The sequence below is a fragment of the Oryctolagus cuniculus genome, chromosome 3 (genome assembly GCF_964237555.1).
Source record: "Oryctolagus cuniculus chromosome 3, mOryCun1.1, whole genome shotgun sequence".
In the NCBI taxonomy this organism is placed as follows: domain Eukaryota; kingdom Metazoa; phylum Chordata; class Mammalia; order Lagomorpha; family Leporidae; genus Oryctolagus; species Oryctolagus cuniculus.
The window spans coordinates 157379462-157397351 of record NC_091434.1 but is presented as its reverse complement, the minus strand read 5'-3'; the positions used below and the strand labels follow the sequence as shown (position 1 = coordinate 157397351).

Below are 17890 nucleotides of genomic sequence, written 5' to 3'. Positions count from 1 at the left end.
GCATTGCTCCTTTTCTGAACTGTTTGTTCTGATTGTATAGTATTTAAGTCTCTCAGTTTACCACTGATTTTTATAGTTTCTTCTTTTCTTCTTCTTTCTCTTCCATGTGTCTTTTGACCTGAGAGTAAGTCTTGAGGACAAAAATACCTTGATATTTCACCCTGCAGCTAGTGCTGATTCTTCAAATACTGATTGAGTGAACGTAAATGTGGGTAGTTGAGGATTTGGGAATTCCCAGAGTGGGATTCATGTAAAGCCAAATCACTGGAAAGTTAGGCACTGGCAGAGAGCTGTGAACAAATACTGAACTGTACTTGAACTGGAAGAGTTGTCTCCTAATTTTCATTTTGATTTTTCATAATGTCAAGAACCTGCAAGGTTTTATTATATGCATTTTATCTTTTAGATTTAGGCATTCTTAGTGCAAATGGTTTATTTTGACATCGTATTTAAAGTAGTACAGCGTTTCTATGAAACATTATTGGATTTCAGTCCATTGAATTGATAAAAATGTAATTTGTGGGATTTTAATTCTCATTTCATACTCTTTGCAAAGATAGTTATGGTTATCTTTGCCACTTGATTTACCTTCTAACATAATTTAAAAAAAGGTAGCACATTTGGCCCAGCATTAGAGTTTGTGTCTATAATCAGAGCCTTAGGGATTCATGCAATTTAACTATAGTTCTCTTAGTGAGTAGTTTTCCCTTTTTTTCAACTTGTTGATCTAATGACTTACTTGGTAGTTTTCTATAAACCATATCTGGTTTGTTACATACTGTTGTTTCAGAAATATAAAGCAGAGTTATTCCTTGAAAGAAAGAATGCAAAATTTGCTTGCAATTAGTATTTCAAAGTATGAGGAGATTGTGATTTTTAAAAAGTTTTTAGATAAAACTTTTTATTTTCAGATAAGTATTGGTTCATCTGCATTTGAAGAAATAATACTCAAGAGATCGTGCATACATGTCATTCTGTTTCTCCATTGATAACATTTAATGAAACTATTTAACTATACAATGTCACAGCCAGGATATTGACATGGATAAAATCTGCCAGTCCTACTCCTGGTTGTGATCTAATATAGTGTTAGTTTTTTAGCATGGATACTGAATTAGTCAATGTACTGAACACAGTCCAGATTATTTTTGTATATATTGCTACAGTAAGTACTTACTGTTCTTTCTACACTTTTAGATTTAAAAAATTGGTAAGTAATGTAAGCAAAAATTAGATTTATTGTTACTCTTCCTTGAAGGGAAATGTTGTAAATCTTGCTAAAAATTAAAGATTAAAATTTTCATGTGGTTGGAGAAGTAGGAATTGGTAGAAGAGGAGGGATGCTTGTCTTTTCAGATTGTGTTAGCACTGTACACTTGAGGAATGCTCTTTTATTTGCTAAGATGAATTTACCTGTTTGACCGCCAGGTATTAATATCCTTAGTATTGAAGGCCTGGTAGAGGAAGTTGAGTTTTGATGTGTACTGGGTAAAAATACAAAGAAAAGTTTTCACGAGAGTCTCTTTACTTTAAAGCCCCTTCTTCCCTTATTTGTACACAAATTAAATGGAGCTCATGGCCTGATGATTAAGAAAGGGTTTTCTCAGAACTGTAGCCTGGTAAATGATATTTAAGTTGAGTAGCAATTGCTGCTTACTCTGTCTTGAATTTTACAAGCAAGCTAATTTGTTTCAGAGACTAATCCCTGTTTTCCTGTCTGTGTCCTTTTCCTCAGCCAGCCAAGGTTCTTAAAGTTCCTTTTGCTCAGATCATTATGTGTTTATTGACGTCTCAGCCCCATTCTCTCTTCAGCCCTCTCCTTGGATGACTCACCCTTTTGCTAATTTTCCAAGTTACCTTAATCCTTGGATTCCATGGACAGCTGTCCCCTAACCTGTTCCATTTGGATCTTAAATGAACAGGTCCAACACAGAACTCACCATTGATCCCCATCCATCTCCTCTCCACATTATAAGCATCTTGAGTGCAGATACGGTATTTTGTTCACTGGCTCCTGCGATTGAAAAAATTAACTCTTCTGAAGCGAAATCCTTGAACAATATCCTTGAATCCTCTCTTTCTGTCATCTCTGCATCTGGTCCATTCCTAAGTCCTGCCAGTGCTGTTTCTGCAGTTGGTGTATCTGTCTACCTTTTTCAAACACACAGTCACTACCTTTTTGTATATGTGTCTGGGGAGGCTTTCCTACCCTTTTATATCTGGATCACTTAAGTGGCGTCCGTTGTCCTTGTTGAATTCCCTGTCTCTAGTCTTGAACCCGAGTCTTCCTGTCCTGGCTTCCTGCTCCTGGCAAGACCGGCAGGTTTTGTGTATGTGATTGCAGGACCTCAGACAGGGCCATTTTCAGAGGTGGTATAACAGGAGTTTGGGTGCTAGGATGAGGTATGTCATTGAAAACTAGTTCTGCCAATTCCCAGTGATGACCTAGAACAAATCAAATCAGTCAACTGCTCTGTCCTCACTGCATCCTTAAAACAGTGACAATGATGAAATCACTGAAGTGAGTGCCCTGCAGATGTGAATGCGCTGTTAGCTGAACACTGTTAGAGTCTCCTTAACACAGGTCAGGTAGACCAGAGTTCTGATTCGAACAACGTTCCTCCACCAGAGTTGTAACACCTGGGTCTGATGATAACACCTTTGCCTAGGACAGTGGAGAATTTCTAGTCCTTGTACTCTTTTTTTTTTTTTTTTTTTTTGACAGGCAGAGTGGACAGTGAGAGAGAGAGAGGTCTTCCTTTTGCTGTTGGTTCACCCTCCAGTGGCTGCCACGGCCGGTGCACTGCGGCTGGCGCACCGCACTGATCTGAAGTCAGGAACCAGGTGCTTCTCCTGGTCTCCCATGGGGTGCAGGGCCCAAGCACTTGGGCCATCCTCCACTGCACTCCCGAGCCACAGCAGAGAGCTGGCCTGGAAAAGGGGCAACCAGGACAGAATCCGGCGCCCCGACCGGGACTAGAACCCAGTGTGCCGGCGCCGCAAGGCGGAGGATTAGCCTATTGAGCCATGGCGCTAGCCAGTCCTTGTACTCTTAATCACACTGTGGATTTTGTGACTTTAATGATGCATAATGTTCTGAGTATTCTGTTGCATTATTAAGGCTTTGCTTACTTGGTCATTGTCCTCTTCTTAATCATTTAGGTACTATCAGCTTCAACTTTCTGTTCCCTAGTTTGACTTACAGGAAATTCATAATGTTACAGAAATAAAAACTGAGGGACTATGTGTAGTCAGGCAGCTGGCTGGTGTTTATCACACTGCATACTCATTAACCAAATCAGGCAGTGGCCATCCACTGCACTTTGATGACCTGAGTTACAGTCTGTTGGGCTAGGATCAGATGCAAGTGCATTTAAAAAGCTCTTAATAGGCCGGCGCCGCGGCTCACTAGGCTAATCCTCCGCCTTGCGGCGCCAGCACACCAGGTTCTAGTCCTGGTCGGGGCGCCAGATTCTGTCCCGGTTGCCCCTTTTCCAGGCCAGCTCTCTGCTGTGGCCCGGGAGTGCAGTGGAGGATGTCCCAAGTGCTTGGGCCCTGCACCCCATGGGAGACCAGGAGAAGCACCTGGCTCCTGCCATCGGATCAGCGCGGTGCGCCGGCTGCAGCACGCCAGCCGCGGTGGCCATTGGAGGGTGAACCAATGGCAAAGGAAGACCTTTCTTCTGTCTCTCTCTCTCACTGTCCACTCTGCCTCTCAAAAAAAAAAAAAAAAAAAAAAAAAAAAAAAAAAAAAGCTCATAAGTGTTAATTGTGATAAATGCCCAGATGCCCAGTTGAGATACAATGTTGTGGAGGAATCCCAGAAGGCAGTAGCTGACCACTGCCAGAAACTTTCATTTTCACCGTCACACTGTTTCTATTTTGGTTACTAAACATTTAAATCCCAATGAGAAAGGTAGCCTATGAGCTCATCTTTAAGTGACTATGAACAGAGACTTTGGTGAACACGGGTGTGTAGAGCATGGTGTTGGGCACACAGGACTTTCAAACCCAGCTTAGTGGCTAAGAGATTGGCAGGATGGAGAGAAAGGGTGATGGGGAGCTTTAATTTCTCCAAAATAGAAATGTGCTGGGTCTAATAGAAAAATTAAGGTCATTCCTAAAGTGTTATAATTCATCAACTCAAGGAAGCCAGTGCCTTCTGGGATTCCTCCACAACATTGTTTATAATGAGTCATGTTATTTAAAGTTGCTTTCTCACTTTTTCTCTGAAGTGGTGTTCATGTTTTGTTTTTTTTGTTTTTTTTTTTTTTAATCTTATACTGAGCAAACATTCACATACTTTTATATTTAAGGCCTATTAGAAGCACTACATATGCTTATAAAGTACATTCTTCCCAGTATGCTTATTGTTTCTAATGAAGGTAACTTTATTTTTCCCCTTAGCAAGGTCAGCATTGGACATTGCTGCGCGTTGTAAGTGTTTCTTCTTGATATTTTACAAATGATTTGTCTGACTTAGGCAAGTGAGAGCTTCTGTTCAAGCAATCTCAATAGTTCAGTGTGAGCAGAAACTGACACTAGACATTGATCTTTAAAGATAAAAGCATGTTATTTGATTGGGAGACCTGATCTGGTATTTATTCAGGACGGGACTGTTGTTTCATTAGCACTTTGATTTTAGTTTCAGTCTTGAAGTATAGAAAGTTATGGAGGAGTGAAAGGAGAGCTCTTCTTTGGAACCACTACTTGGGCAGATAGTCAGAAGGACATTAAACTTTTGGATGGTCCTGGAGGTAACCCATTATAGAAATGGACTGGAAATATAAAGTAACACTTCTAACCTCCTGCATTCTGCAGGATAAAATTAAGCTCAAGAATAGACAAAAATATTTACACTCAACAAAATCATACTACCGATCCATTTCTGTCCATTAGTAGCTGGTTTCCCAGGAAGTTCTGGTTTTTGTTGTATTTTGTTGTTGAATGTTTGGAGATCTTTGAAACCTTTGGGAAACAAATTTTAGCATGTATTTTAAAATATGTTTGTCCTAATGTTTTACCTGATACCCTTCTTTTGTGGCTTGAGCTACAAAACAAACTAATTGTAGTCTGTTAACTTGTTTTCTAACCAAACCACCCCCCACAAAAAAAAATCATTTTTTCTCCCCTAAAGCTACAAAGCCTCCCAGATATAAATGTGGAATTTCAAAAGCTTGTCCTGAGAAGCATTTTGCTTTTAAAATGGCAAGTGGAGCAGCCAACGTGGTGGGACCCAAAATCTGCCTGGAAGACAATGTGTAAGTATTCGCCGATTGGCAACTATAAAATATGCTGTTAAGTTGTGGTCAGGGATGGGCATTTGGCACACTGGGTGAGCTGCCGTTTGAGATGCTCTCTTCCTGCATTGGAGTGCTCAGATCCCAGTCTCACCTCTGATTCCACCTTCCTGCACTGTGCAGCCCGGGAGGCAGCAGGTGCTGGCTCCAGGAGTTGAGTCCTTGCCACCCACCTGGGACACTTGGGTTGAGTTTAGACTCCTGGCCTCCACTTGGCCCTGCCTGGGCCATTGTGGGCATCTCAAGAGTGAACCAAAACAAAAACAAACAAAAAAAGTGAACCAGAGGATGGCGGATCTCTCTGTGTCTGTCTCTGTCTGTTTCTCTCACTCCTTTCAAATCAATTTAATAAAATAAATAAATAATAGTTGAACCTGAGTTTCATGGATCTTCTGAAAGTGTGTTGGGCATGCTTTTACTAAGGGAAGTTGATTTTAGTTTTCATTTTACAATTCATTTCTCATGCACTTAAGGAGTCAAAGTTCTTAAATTGTACACAAGAGAGTGAGAAGATAGCTTTTCCAGCTTCGTGTAAACATGTGGAATTTTCTCAGGGTGAATTCTGTACATCTGAACTGTAACCTTTGGTAGCCAGCAGACACTAACTAAGATGAGAAACTCTGTTCCTTTGTCACAGTTGCCACATTTCAGGTGCTCAGTGGCCACACGTGGCTCCTGGTCATGGAACCGAATAGCACAGAATATTTATTTCTATCATGGCAAAGTGCTGTTGACAGCATTGCCCTAGGAAATCAACTCTGCCGTACAAGCCATCACCTTTCATTTTAAATGTTCGAGTGCTGCTTGTTGAAGAGTGACATGATCCAGCTAGAACCTCAGCTCCATTGCTGCACTCCCTGCTGTCACTAAGCTGAGTGGTTTCCTAGGTTGAGATCCTCTCCAATGTATGGATTTTAGGTTTTGCAGTATCCTACCTCGGTGTCACCCATCCCTTGTAACTTCAAGTTCCTGTCTCTGGTGTGCAGATTCTGCTTTTGGTTGGTTTCTTTTTAGTCTTCTATCATCTAGAAAACTAGATACGTGGGCATACCTGAGTTTCATGCAAAATAATAAATACGGCATTAGTTGTGTCGAGTTGATAACTTTATAGAGAGGAGATTTAGCCTAAACTAAGCAGTTTCTCCCAGCTCTTTTGGTGTCTCTTCTTTGAAATGTACACAGTCTTAAGTTGTTCTGTTGCCCCTCTTTGCAGCTGGTTATTTAGGGGAAGGGCATTTGGCCACGTGGAACACTTTCCTTGCAGAGTGAACGTTTGAGCAGCTAGGTGATCGTCATGCTGTTGGCCATTTCCTTCCTTCACAGGAACGATAATCTTTAGTTATTGCATTATTTTCTGATTTCTCAGTATAGTACTGTTTTGCTGAAAGGTAATAAAGCATTTGCATCGTAGAAGCTTATGGGCTTGTGAAAAACATTCCCTTTTCTGCTTTTCACCTATCTGGCTAAAGAGACCCCCAGTTTCAATCTAAATGATAGAAAGTTCCTTTAAAATAGCTGCCCACAGATGATCTCTGAGTACCTACGCTGCCCCCTTGCAGCATGTAAGTTTAATGAGGAGAAAAAGATTTCACACTCCTTTTTTACTAGCAGGGTTTCTGTTCCCTGATTATGGAAGTTAAAAAGAAAAGAGAGCATGCAAGTGGAGCCTGGTTAAAAAAAATAATAATAAGGTACTGGGCGTGGAGCCAGGGAATTTGCTTCTAGCATGGTAGGCTTGCCATGTAAAATTTGTACAATTTCTTTAACCATTAAATTGAGGCAGACCACCTATCCACCTTCATTTCAACAAGCCTCCTGCCAATCCCATGAGAGATTACATCATTGGTGGGATTTTATAGCTAGGCCTCGGGTCATGAAAATAGTCCCTGCAGAATGGCAGAATAATTGGCCAGGGATCCCCAGTGGAGACACTATGGGGACCAATTCATAGTCCAGTGCTTTTTCCAGTATGTTTCTATGTTGAAGGCCTAAGGGTTGGTTCATTGGTTGGTTGGTTGCTTGCTTGCTTTCTGTCCTCCTCCTCCTCTTTTTCTTCTTTTGTAGCTTTAAAGAAAGAGTCTGACTTTTCTAAGCATGATTGGTACACCTATGTAACAAGGTTTTATTGAGCATAGTCCCCCCTCTTGTGGAACTTGGAGTCTAGTAAGGGTAACAGCTTCCAAAGCAGTAAATGCAAGTAAGTAATACAGTCGTGGCTGTGCATGGTAGCTGGGAGTGATGAGTGTTGGTGGCAGTGACATGGGATGTCCGCTGCAACATGAAGGATTAGGGAGCAGGTTTTAGGGCAGCCTTGTGTTCGAGAGCTGAAGCCACAAGAAGAGAGGCAGCAAGGGGGCAGACTGAAGGCAGAGCATGCTTGAAGGTCCTGAGACAGCAAAGACCTGGAAAAGGAATGGTAGAAGTTTGTAGGACAGGCAGGTAAGGGGTTCAGATTTTTTGGGGGGTATATTGAGAAATTGATGATGATTTTTCTGACTCTGCCAGGTCATGATTTCATTTGTTTTGAGAAAATAAAAAGCTGTAAAAAATAATTCTAGGAAAGAGAATAGAGTACAATTGGAAAACCATTGCTAGCAGCCACCACGGCTCCTTGATGCTGCCTTCCTGTTGGTAAATGATGTGGTTTTTTTTTTGTATTTTTTGGTAATTCAGTAAAATTTAAATAATAAAAATACTAAATAGAAATCTTAACATTTTCCTGAGTTAACTACTGCTAGAGCAGAAGTTGCAGTAGGGGCTGTCTGTCATTTGGGGTTGTCACAGCTGCAGTGCTGCCACTCAGAGAAGTCAGAGATACTGCTAAGCACACTAGATGCTGCCATCATTAGAGGCAGAAGTTGAAAAACTCTGGTATAGATAAAAGCTGATACTTAAGATTAGGTTGGGGTCCAGAGCTGTGGAGTAGTGGGCTAAGCCTCCCCACTCACCTGTTTATTCCCCAAATACCTGCAACAGCCGGAGCTAGACAAGACTGAAACCAGGATCTAGGAGCTCAATCCAGGTCTCCCATGTGGGTGGCAGGGACTGGAATACTTGAGCCATCAGCTGTTATCTCCTAGGGTACACATGAGCAGGAAGCTAGAATTACAAAAGAAATCAGGACTTGAACCTAGGCATTCTGATATGGGGAGTGGGTGAATGTCCTAACTGGTGACTTTAATGCTACACCAAACACTTGCTCCCCATTCTTCACTTTTAGACTAATTTTAACCTGTATTTCAGTACCTTTATCCAATCTCCATAGACTTCTTTAACTAACGTGAATCTTTTCCTGAGAGTATTAATGAACTGTACTAAGTATTTCAGTGTCTGAGTGATCTCTTCTGTGTCAGTTGTTTGACTATTATCTCAGTAAGAGAAGGAACACATCACATATGCCAGTGTCTCCTCCACAAAATGAGACACTTATCCTTAGTGGAGTGTGTTGACTCAGAGGTGTCTGTGTGACAGGCTGGAGGAAGGAGCTGGTTTAGAGAGATGGGCAGATGTGCTCCATAACAGCTCTCTCTCAAAGACTTGATTTCTTCTTGCTGGTTGCCCTGCCAGCCTCTAGGTTTCCTCCAGTCCACGTGACTCAGATGAAAGGTGAGGGGAGCCAGACAGGTGGAAGGCAAGCACTTCTGTTTGAACAGGTGGGACACGTTGCCTCTGTCCACTGCCCATCCAGAAGATAGTCCCTTGGTCCTATCCACTGCAGTGGATCTGACATCTCCCACTGGGCGGAGCCAGACCAAGTCCTGTTGTGAAGGAGGCGGAGCAGATGCTGGAAGACATTGGAGTAGTCGACTCCAGGTTCTTAAAATAAGCAAATACTCTACAAGTAACTTAGTTTAATTGTCAGTGTGGCTCCAATCTCAGAAAAGATCTGGGTACTTTTTCTCAGAGGTTGATTTCATTGGGGAAAAATCATTTTAAAAGGAGAAAATGAAATAATTCATTAACTTGAATGTGTAAATATGCCAAAATCACCAGGATTAATGCTTTCATTGTAAATGTTGGACAGGGGTTGGGTACGGTTTTTAAGCTGCCACTTGGGACTCCATATTCTACATCATACTGCCTGGATTCAGGTCGTGGCTCTGCATTCTATTCCAGCTTCCTGCTAATATGTACCCTGGGAGGCAGCAGATGGTGGCTTAAGTGATTGGGTCTCTGCTACCCTTGTGGGCGACCTGTATTGAGTTCTGAGCTCCTGGCTTCAGCTTGGCCTAGCCCCAGGTGCTATGGGCATTTGCAGAGTGAACAAGTTTACAGGAGATTTCTCTCTCTCTTCCACTTTAAAATAAAAGAACTCCGGGTCAGACACTGTGGTGTAGTTGGCTAAGCCTCCGTTGCCAGCACCCATCATATGGGTGCAGTTTGTGTCCTGGCTGCTCTTCTCCCAGTCCATTTCTCTGCTTGTGGCATGGGTAAGCAGTGGAGGATGGCTCAAGTTCTTGGGCCCCTGCACTCACATGGGAGACCTGGAAGCAGCTCCTGGCTCCTGGCTGGCTTTGGATGTGCCCAGCTCCAGCCCTTGCAGCCATTTGGAGAGTGAAAGGGAAGACCTTTCTCTCTGTCTCTCCCTTTCTCTCTCTAACTCTGCCTCTCAAATAAATAAATAAAATCTAAAAAAAAAAAAGAGAGAGAGAGAGAGGCCGGTGCCGCTGCTCAATAGGCTAATCCTCCGCCTGCGCCGCTGGCACCCCGGGTTCTAGTCCCGGTCGGGGCGCCAGATTCCGTCCCGGTTGCCCCTCTTCCAGTCCAGCTCTCTGCTGTGGCCAGGGAGTGCAGTGGAGGATGGTCCAAGTCCTTGGGCCCTGCACCCCATGGGAGACCAGGAGAAGCACCTGGCTCCTGCCTTGGGATCAGTGCGGTGCACCGGCCACGGCAGCCATTGGAGGGTGAACCAACGGCAAAGGAAGACCTTTCTCTCTGTCTCTCACTGCCCACTCTGTCTGTCAAAAAAAAAAAAAAAAAAAAGAGAGAGAGAGATATTAGGGTAGTGGACATGATTTTAATGATAATCAGAAGGAGTCAACATATATTATGAAGATGAGGAGATCTTATGAGGAAATTTTGGGTGTAAACCTCAGGTGTCAGTAAAACAAGAGCTTTCACTTTGCGATAGAGAACTTAGGATGTGCTCACGTTAAAGTCACAGCTGTCATCTGAGGCAAATAATCTCGTTGGATTTCAGTCCGAGGTTGTTACTAGGAATTATTTTACTTTATTATAAATATTTAGTGCAGGAACACATAGGAGACTATTTTGAGTATTTTGGGGTTTCTTTCTGTTTTTTTTTTTTTAAACTAAGGACCAGGTTTGGCTGTGAGTGCTCAGAAGTAACATCAAGCGTATTATGTAGGTAATTATATAATCCATTAGTTGTAGCCATCTAAAAATGTGAAAACTCAATGAGTATTAAAACAAATGAGCCACATCATGGTGTAGCAGGTAAAGCCACTGTGTGGGAGGCTGACATCCTGTTTGCAAGCTGGTTCATGTCCCAGCCACTCTACTTCCAATCCAGCTTCCTGCTAGTGACCTGGAAAAAAGTGGAAGATGACCCAAGTTCTTGGGCACCTGCACCCATGTGGGAGAACTGGATGAAGCTCCTGGCTTCAGCCTGGCCCAGTGTTGGCCTTTGCGGCTATCTGAGGAATGAACCAGCAGATGGATAATCTGTCTCTCCCTCTCTGACTTTAAAAATAAATAAATATTTAAAACAAATAAAAGAACCACTGAATTGATTTGGCCCATGAGCTATAGCTTGCTAAATAAACCCTGCTTTATACTATTCATTTTAAGTAGTAGTAACTACAACAAAATTTGAAGATTTAGAAACAAAATTTGAAGATTTAGCATAGATCTACAAGTTAGATAATCATTTCCTTTATATCTTTCCATTGAGGTGTATGGTGGGGATGGCACCTTCATATGCATGAAAGATAAAGTGGTTCAACATGGGTTAGTAAGGGGAACTGGCTTTTACACATTTTACATCTTCAGTAGTTTTCCATTTGTTGAGTTTTCCTTGGTGTGAGTTCCAGTTTTTAAAAATTGATATGCTGCTGCCCTCTTGTGGGCAGCCTGTGTCATTGTGCTGCTTCCTTATATCTGTTTCTTTGCTTTATGATAGACTCAAGGATATACAATACAGCAGCTTACTCTGAAAAGATGGCTACTTGGAAACATCACTGTGGCTATTAATCTAAGAAGTTAACCAAAACTGCTACTTTGTGATATTGTATTTTCTAATCTGATAGATATGAAATTCTCTAATATTTAGTTATCTTAAAGGGGCAGAGCAAATGCACTTTGAAATTTCCCTCCTCTTTGGAAGCCGCTTACTACTGCATTGGTCATGTGGTAGAGCATAGACCTCTCTGTGTTCTTTTGTTTAGATAGCTTTGAGACATAACTCGCATGCCATTCTCTTCAGTCAGTGGTTTTTAGTGTGTGCACAGGTGTGCAGAATCTCTGTCACAATCTATTTTAGAATATTTCTGCATCTCAAAAAGGCACACTATACTTTTTGGCTCTCACTCACCACTATCCTGGTCCTAAGTTACCGTTAGTTTACTTTCTGTCTCCATGGATGCCTGTGTTGGACATTTCATTTAAGTGGTATCAGGTAATATTTGCTCTCTTAGGATCAGTTTCTTCACTTAGGTTACTGTTTTCAAGTCCGTGTTGCAATGTGTTGTGTTAGTGCTTTATTTTGCGGCTGAATAATAATCCATTCTACAGTTAGTACAATAGCTTGTTTATCCGTTCATCAGTTGATAGACATTTGAGTTGTTTTCACTTTATGGATGTAATAATAATGGTTCTATGAACATTTACACAAGTTTTTATGTGAACACATGTTTTTTTCTTTATACTTAAGGGAGCGGATTTTGGTTCTAGTGGTGGCTGTTTGTAGTATTTGAGGAGCTGTTTTGCATATCATTTTTGACACTTAGGTTATCTGACTTACTGTTTGTAGACACCCTAGTAGAGGTGAAGTGATATTGCATTGTGGTTTTGATTTGCATTTCCACATCGATGAATGATGTCTAGCATCTTTTCTTGTGCTTGTTGACCATTTGTGAGAAAAGTGTATTCCAAGCCTTTGAGCATTTTTGCATCAGGTTGTTTCTTATTCTTACAGATAGCATCTGTCAGTTTAGTTTTTAATTCTCTATGGCTGGTTCTTTTTGTTTATTCTTTTTGCTTCGAAGATTTATTTTATTTATTTGAAAGGCCAAGCTGCAGAGATAGAATGAGGGACAGAGGGAGAGAGCACTTCCATTTGCTGGTTCACTCCCCAAATGGTTTTAATTGCTGTATTCTGCTTTCCCAAATTCTCAGGGAGCTGGATCAGCAGCACAGCAGCTAGGATTTACTGGGTGCTATGGGACGCCAGTGTCACAAGCAGCGGCTTAGCCCTCTGCACCCCAGCTCTGGCCCCTCTCGGGTTTTACTGTGTTTTTTTGAGTTACGTGAATGTTTTTTAGAATTTCCTTTTGATTTATAGTGTTTTTGAGTATATCTTTTTGCATAACTTTTCTTAGTGACTGCTCAGACTCTACACAAAACGTTTGTGGGTTCAAGCTCTGGACTTAAAGTGAGGGAGAAAATGTGAATTATGCAGATTCAGCTTTAAAGTGGGTCATGCCTTTCACTGTCATATGATGAATAGCACAAAAAAATTGAAGAAATAATTGTCTCGTATTTGAAAACTTACCTGATTCAGCAGATGTTGACAGGAGGGTGGTTAATGTCTCTTCTGTTTCAGATCACTGTGATGTTGCACAGAGTGGAAAAGATTACCTGTTACAGTGTGATCCCTGGAGATGGAACAGGGCATGTGCATAATGTTCATGTGTTTTAGGGATTTTTCCAAAGTGATATTTTGTAATCTGATACAGAGCAGCAAGCAATAGTGTAGTAGTTCAGTCCCAAAGCTTTTTGATATATATTTCCATTTGTAGAATATTATTTAAGGACATTGCTTTAAAGTTACTCAGTGTTACACTGCCTGCTCTGACTTGGTAGAAACCTTTAAATGCCCCCTGCAGGATCAACTGAAGGATGTGCCGTACGTGTGTGTACGTGATGTTCCTAACGTGGGTTTTTTTTTTTTTTTTTTTTTTTTTTTTTGGCATGACTTTATTTTTGTGATCCGTGTGCAGTATCTGATTCTAAATTTGTCTTGACTTTTCCCCTTCAGTTTAATGAGCGGCGTGAAGAACAACGTTGGAAGAGGGATCAACGTTGCCTTGGCAAATGGTAAGAATCATTATTTTAGCTTGTGAATGTAGCGAGGCGTATTCTTGTGCCCCAGTGCATTCCAGCCTCAAGGGAGCAGGCTACCAGCGCCACTCTTGACCCTGAAGTCCTGAGTCCCTCATTCCCTCCTCACCCCTAAAAAACAATTACTAGTGCATACTTAAGTGTGTTGAGTATGTTGTTAGCAAGGGTTCTCGAAAGCGTTGCAGCTTCCTGTGCGCTGTGCGGGGACTTGTCCTGGAACTGTCAGCTAACAACCCTTCCACTGCTCACTGGATGAAACTACGCCACAAATACTGCAAATACTTCATTCCATGAAGAAACCTTGACAGGAATGAGGGCGGCACAGAAGGATGGTGGACTTTGGGGTGGGGTAGGAGGTGGAACAAAGAGGAGGGATTTATTGTAAATTTTTAGTGTTGTTCCCATTGAATCCTGGACATTTTGAGTATTCTTGAAAAATTGAATCTGAAAATCTGCACCCCTAAAGTGAGGCCCATTGCCTAGTAATCCTCACCATTCTGATAGGAAAATTACGCTGTCAGGCCATGGAGGGTGGTTAGGAGCCACTGTTACCTTTTCCAGTTCGGGTGTAGGAAGATGTTCTTTGTTCACAATGGAAAATGAACTTCTGCAGTTTTTTACCCTTGTTTTTCTTAGGAAAAAAGGTTCAGTATCTATTCACCTAATTAATTGATAGCAAAAGAATACATTTTATAGGGAAAAGAAATGTGCATTCTTACAACATTATGAGGACTTTAATACAGAAAGTATCTGATTCAAGGATGTAAATTTTTTGTTTGTGGAACTTGTATATATTTTTGAGTAATTCTTACATGAGGGAAGATGGTCACACCTAAAGAAGAAATGTGTCTAAGCTTGAATAGGAGTGCTTTGCAGTTGGTGATAAACTTCTGTTTGTCGTTCTTCAGCTTAAAAGGTTAATGAGAAAGTCTTATCCCAAACTTATTCTTTAAAAATGTATTTCATGCCGGCGCCGCGGCTCACTAGGCTAATCCTCCGCCTAGCGGCGCCGGCACACCGGGTTCTAGTCCCGGTCGGGGCGCCAGATTCTGTCCCGGTTGCTCCTCTTCCAGGCCAGCTCTCTGCTGTGGCCAGGGAGTGCAGTGGAGGATGGCCCAGGTGCTTGGGCCCTGCACCCCATGGGAGACCAGGATAAGTACCTGGCTCCTGGCTCCTGCCATCGGATCAGCGCGGTGCGCCGGCCGCAGCGCGCCGGCCGCGGCGGCCATTGGAGGGTGAACCAACAGCAAAGGAAGACCTTTCTCTCTGTCTCTCTCTCTCTCACTGTCCACTCTGCCTGTCAAAAAATAAAAAAAATAAAATAAGTAAATAAATAAATAAATAAATAAAAATGTATTTCAGACACACAGAATTTCCATCTTAAGTTGTTCTCCAAATAATTCTATCTCGGGTAATGAAGTCACATGAGTCGTTGGGTTAAGATCATTTGCCCTGTATATGTCAGAAGCATAATCTGATGTGAATTCGTTTTCTTTCAGGAAAAACAGGAGAAGTATTAGACACTAAATATTTTGACATGTGGGGAGGAGGTGAGTGAATACATATAATTCTGAGTATTGTTGCTGGTACTGACTCAGTCACCTCAATATAATGCAATTCATTAACGACAGAGTAACGGTACAACTTGTGTGTTCATTTTGTTTCACTTTATTAAATGTCCTATATTTAAGCCATCAGTCAAATTGGATGTACTGATGTGTAATTGAGTACAATAAAAGCAAACTTGGTATTTTCAAAAAATGACCTGCGTCTTATTTTCTGCAGGACAACAGAGTCACAGCTAGACTTCCTTAGGGTTCGTGCCTGAGAGTCACAAAAAGAACAAGTAATCTGCAGACTGGCACGACCAGTGCAGCTGATGGAATGGATTTCTTTACAACCCATTTTTCTGTCGCAAAAATAAATCAGGACCAGTAGAATTTTTTTAAAGATTTATTTCATTTATTTGAAAGGCAGAATGACAGATCTTCCACCCTCTGGTTCACTCTGCAAACGGCTGCAACGGCTGAGTGAACCGGTGTTCATATGGGATGCTGGTGTAGCAGGCAGCCGCTTAACACGCTGCACCACAGTGCTGGCCCAAAACCAGGAGAACTGGGCATACAGGATAAACTGTCAGGTTTTAGAAAAAGCAATAATCCTGTTATTCCTTCCAGTTCTGTCTTCTGATCGTGGCCAGATAAATATTTGAGAGGAGGAATAGTCAGATTTTCTGTCCTTCGCTGGATTTAGAGTCATGCACGGATTTTTTTCCTTCCCTATTTGGAAGACCTTTAAGGGATGGGAAGGAGCCACCAGCAGACAGAGACAAGAACCTGCCCCACTGAAGGATGCCGCCCGCAGTGCGAGGGAAGGAGGGCGGCTCTGGGCCCTTTCCCCAGGGGAGAGGCTCCCCAGGGAGCCAGAGCTGTTCGTCAGTCTTTCTGAAATGTATGTGAAGAGGGTTCCACAATATGGGTTTCCGCGTTCTTTTAGCTTGTGATAAGATGCTGTGTACTCTTGTTTCTTAAACGAAGCCGAAAAATTTCGTAGCTGTCAGAAGTTGTTTATGCTTAAAATCCTAGCGTCAATTTTAGCTTCTGCAGGCATGACTGGTGCTACTTAAAGAATATCGTGTAGGAAAACTCTTACAGGCAGACGAGTGGCTGCGGAAAGCACTCAACCAGGCCCGGCAGCGGTTGCGGTGCCCGCTCTGCATTTAGATGGAAATCGTTTGTTCACTGTTCCGTTACACTTTTCTGAGTTGAAAATGGTACTGTTAGAGAATCTGATCAATTAGAGAAAATCTGCAGCCTTTTCTGTGGAAAGAAAAATTGGATAAATTTGCAGTAACCTAGTTTTGAAATAGTATTAGATCTGAGGGCTAGAAGGAACCCTGACGTTGTAAAGAGCTCAGGATGTAAAAAGATTCATGATTCTTGAGCTGTCTGTCTGGCATCGCCACTTTGTAGTCAGTTTTGAAGTGGTTTATTTTAAGTCTTTGTGGATCTAGCATTTGCCATAATTAGGTTGGGGTTTGGGGATAACCTAACCTAAATTCCTTCCACCACTTGATAACAAGTAGAAGATCCTTTAAATTTGTGTGTGAGTGAATTGATAGGTTAAAAAAAAATGACAGATTTCTTTGAGAATTGGATAAAAGCCGTGTGTCTTCCGAGAAAAATATCAAAGTTTTGCAAACTCAAGGAATCTGAGTTCCTCTCCTGCTTCCTGAAGCTCAAAGATGACAGAATCAGATTTCCCATAGTCCCAATTATATATGTGAGAGATCCCTTCCCTGCGGTTTTCACTTGATGTCATGCTTTCACATGGCTTTACTGTGTGTTTTGTTTTGTTTTCTCTTTCCTTTCGCCTTAGGCATATCAGTGCAGAAGTCACAGCGTACATCAGGACTGGGAAATTGCAAGCTGGATGTGGAGTTATATTAAGATTTGGATTACTTGACATTAAAAATTACAAATTTATACAGAAATTATCTTTTATGTTAATTTCAGAGATTATCATGGTGCTTACTTAATAATTGTTTTCAAAAAACAAATCACTATTTTTTTTTTCTTCAGATGTGGAACCGTTTATTGAGTTTCTTAAGGCCATACAAGATGGAACAATAGTTTTAATGGGAACATACGATGATGGAGCAACCAAGTATGTAAGCTTAAAACCTTATACAACTCTCTGGAGGTATAATTTATGATTATAAATGCAATCCATTTTCATTGAAAAAATTTGTAAGATGGAGCAATGTACTTCTTTTTTTTTTTTTTTTTTTAATCTTTTATTTAATGAATATAAATTTCCAAAGTACGACTCATGTGTTACAATGGCTTCCCCCCCCATACCGTCCCTCCCACCCACAACCCTCCCCTTTCCCACTCCCTCTCCCCTTCCATTCACATCAAGATTCATTTTCGATTATCTTAATATACAGAAGATCAGCTTAGTATAATGGAGCAATGTACTTCTAACTACTAAAAAACACCATTAGCTTGTTTCAGTTTATTTCCTTCCTTTCTGGATAAATATTTATCATGCATGTATTGTTGTAATATTAGAATGACATTGTATATAGAAGGTTTTATACTTTTAAATTTTGGTTTCTGATACCCTTAATTTGTTTTCCCTGGCATGGATATTCTGCAGTAGCAGTGTTTTTTTTTTTTTTTTTTTTTTTTTTTTTTTTTTTCATGGTTGACAGTTCATCATATTGGCTCCCCTTTATTTAATTTTGATTTATTTATTTTATTTATTTGAAATGCAGAGAGACAGAG

The 17890-nt window shown here is 41.3% G+C and overlaps 1 protein-coding gene across 5 annotated transcripts in view; it reads left to right on the top strand.

The window, feature by feature from the left end:
• FAM3C (FAM3 metabolism regulating signaling molecule C) overlaps positions 1 to 17890 on the top strand; it is a 54718-nt gene that overhangs the window by 20532 nt on the left and 16296 nt on the right. For 4 of the 5 annotated variants that reach the window (XM_051848905.2, XM_051848903.2, XM_051848904.2 and 1 more), the window contains exons 4-8: positions 4408 to 4437; positions 5138 to 5261; positions 13519 to 13577; positions 15101 to 15151; positions 17183 to 17267. In XM_051848905.2, the coding sequence (XP_051704865.1) occupies positions 4408 to 4437; positions 5138 to 5261; positions 13519 to 13577; positions 15101 to 15151; positions 17183 to 17267 (349 nt within the window). The remainder of the gene's footprint in view (positions 1 to 4407; positions 4438 to 5137; positions 5262 to 13518; positions 13578 to 15100; positions 15152 to 17182; positions 17268 to 17890) is intronic. The other variant, XM_051848906.2, reaches the window with a different exon arrangement.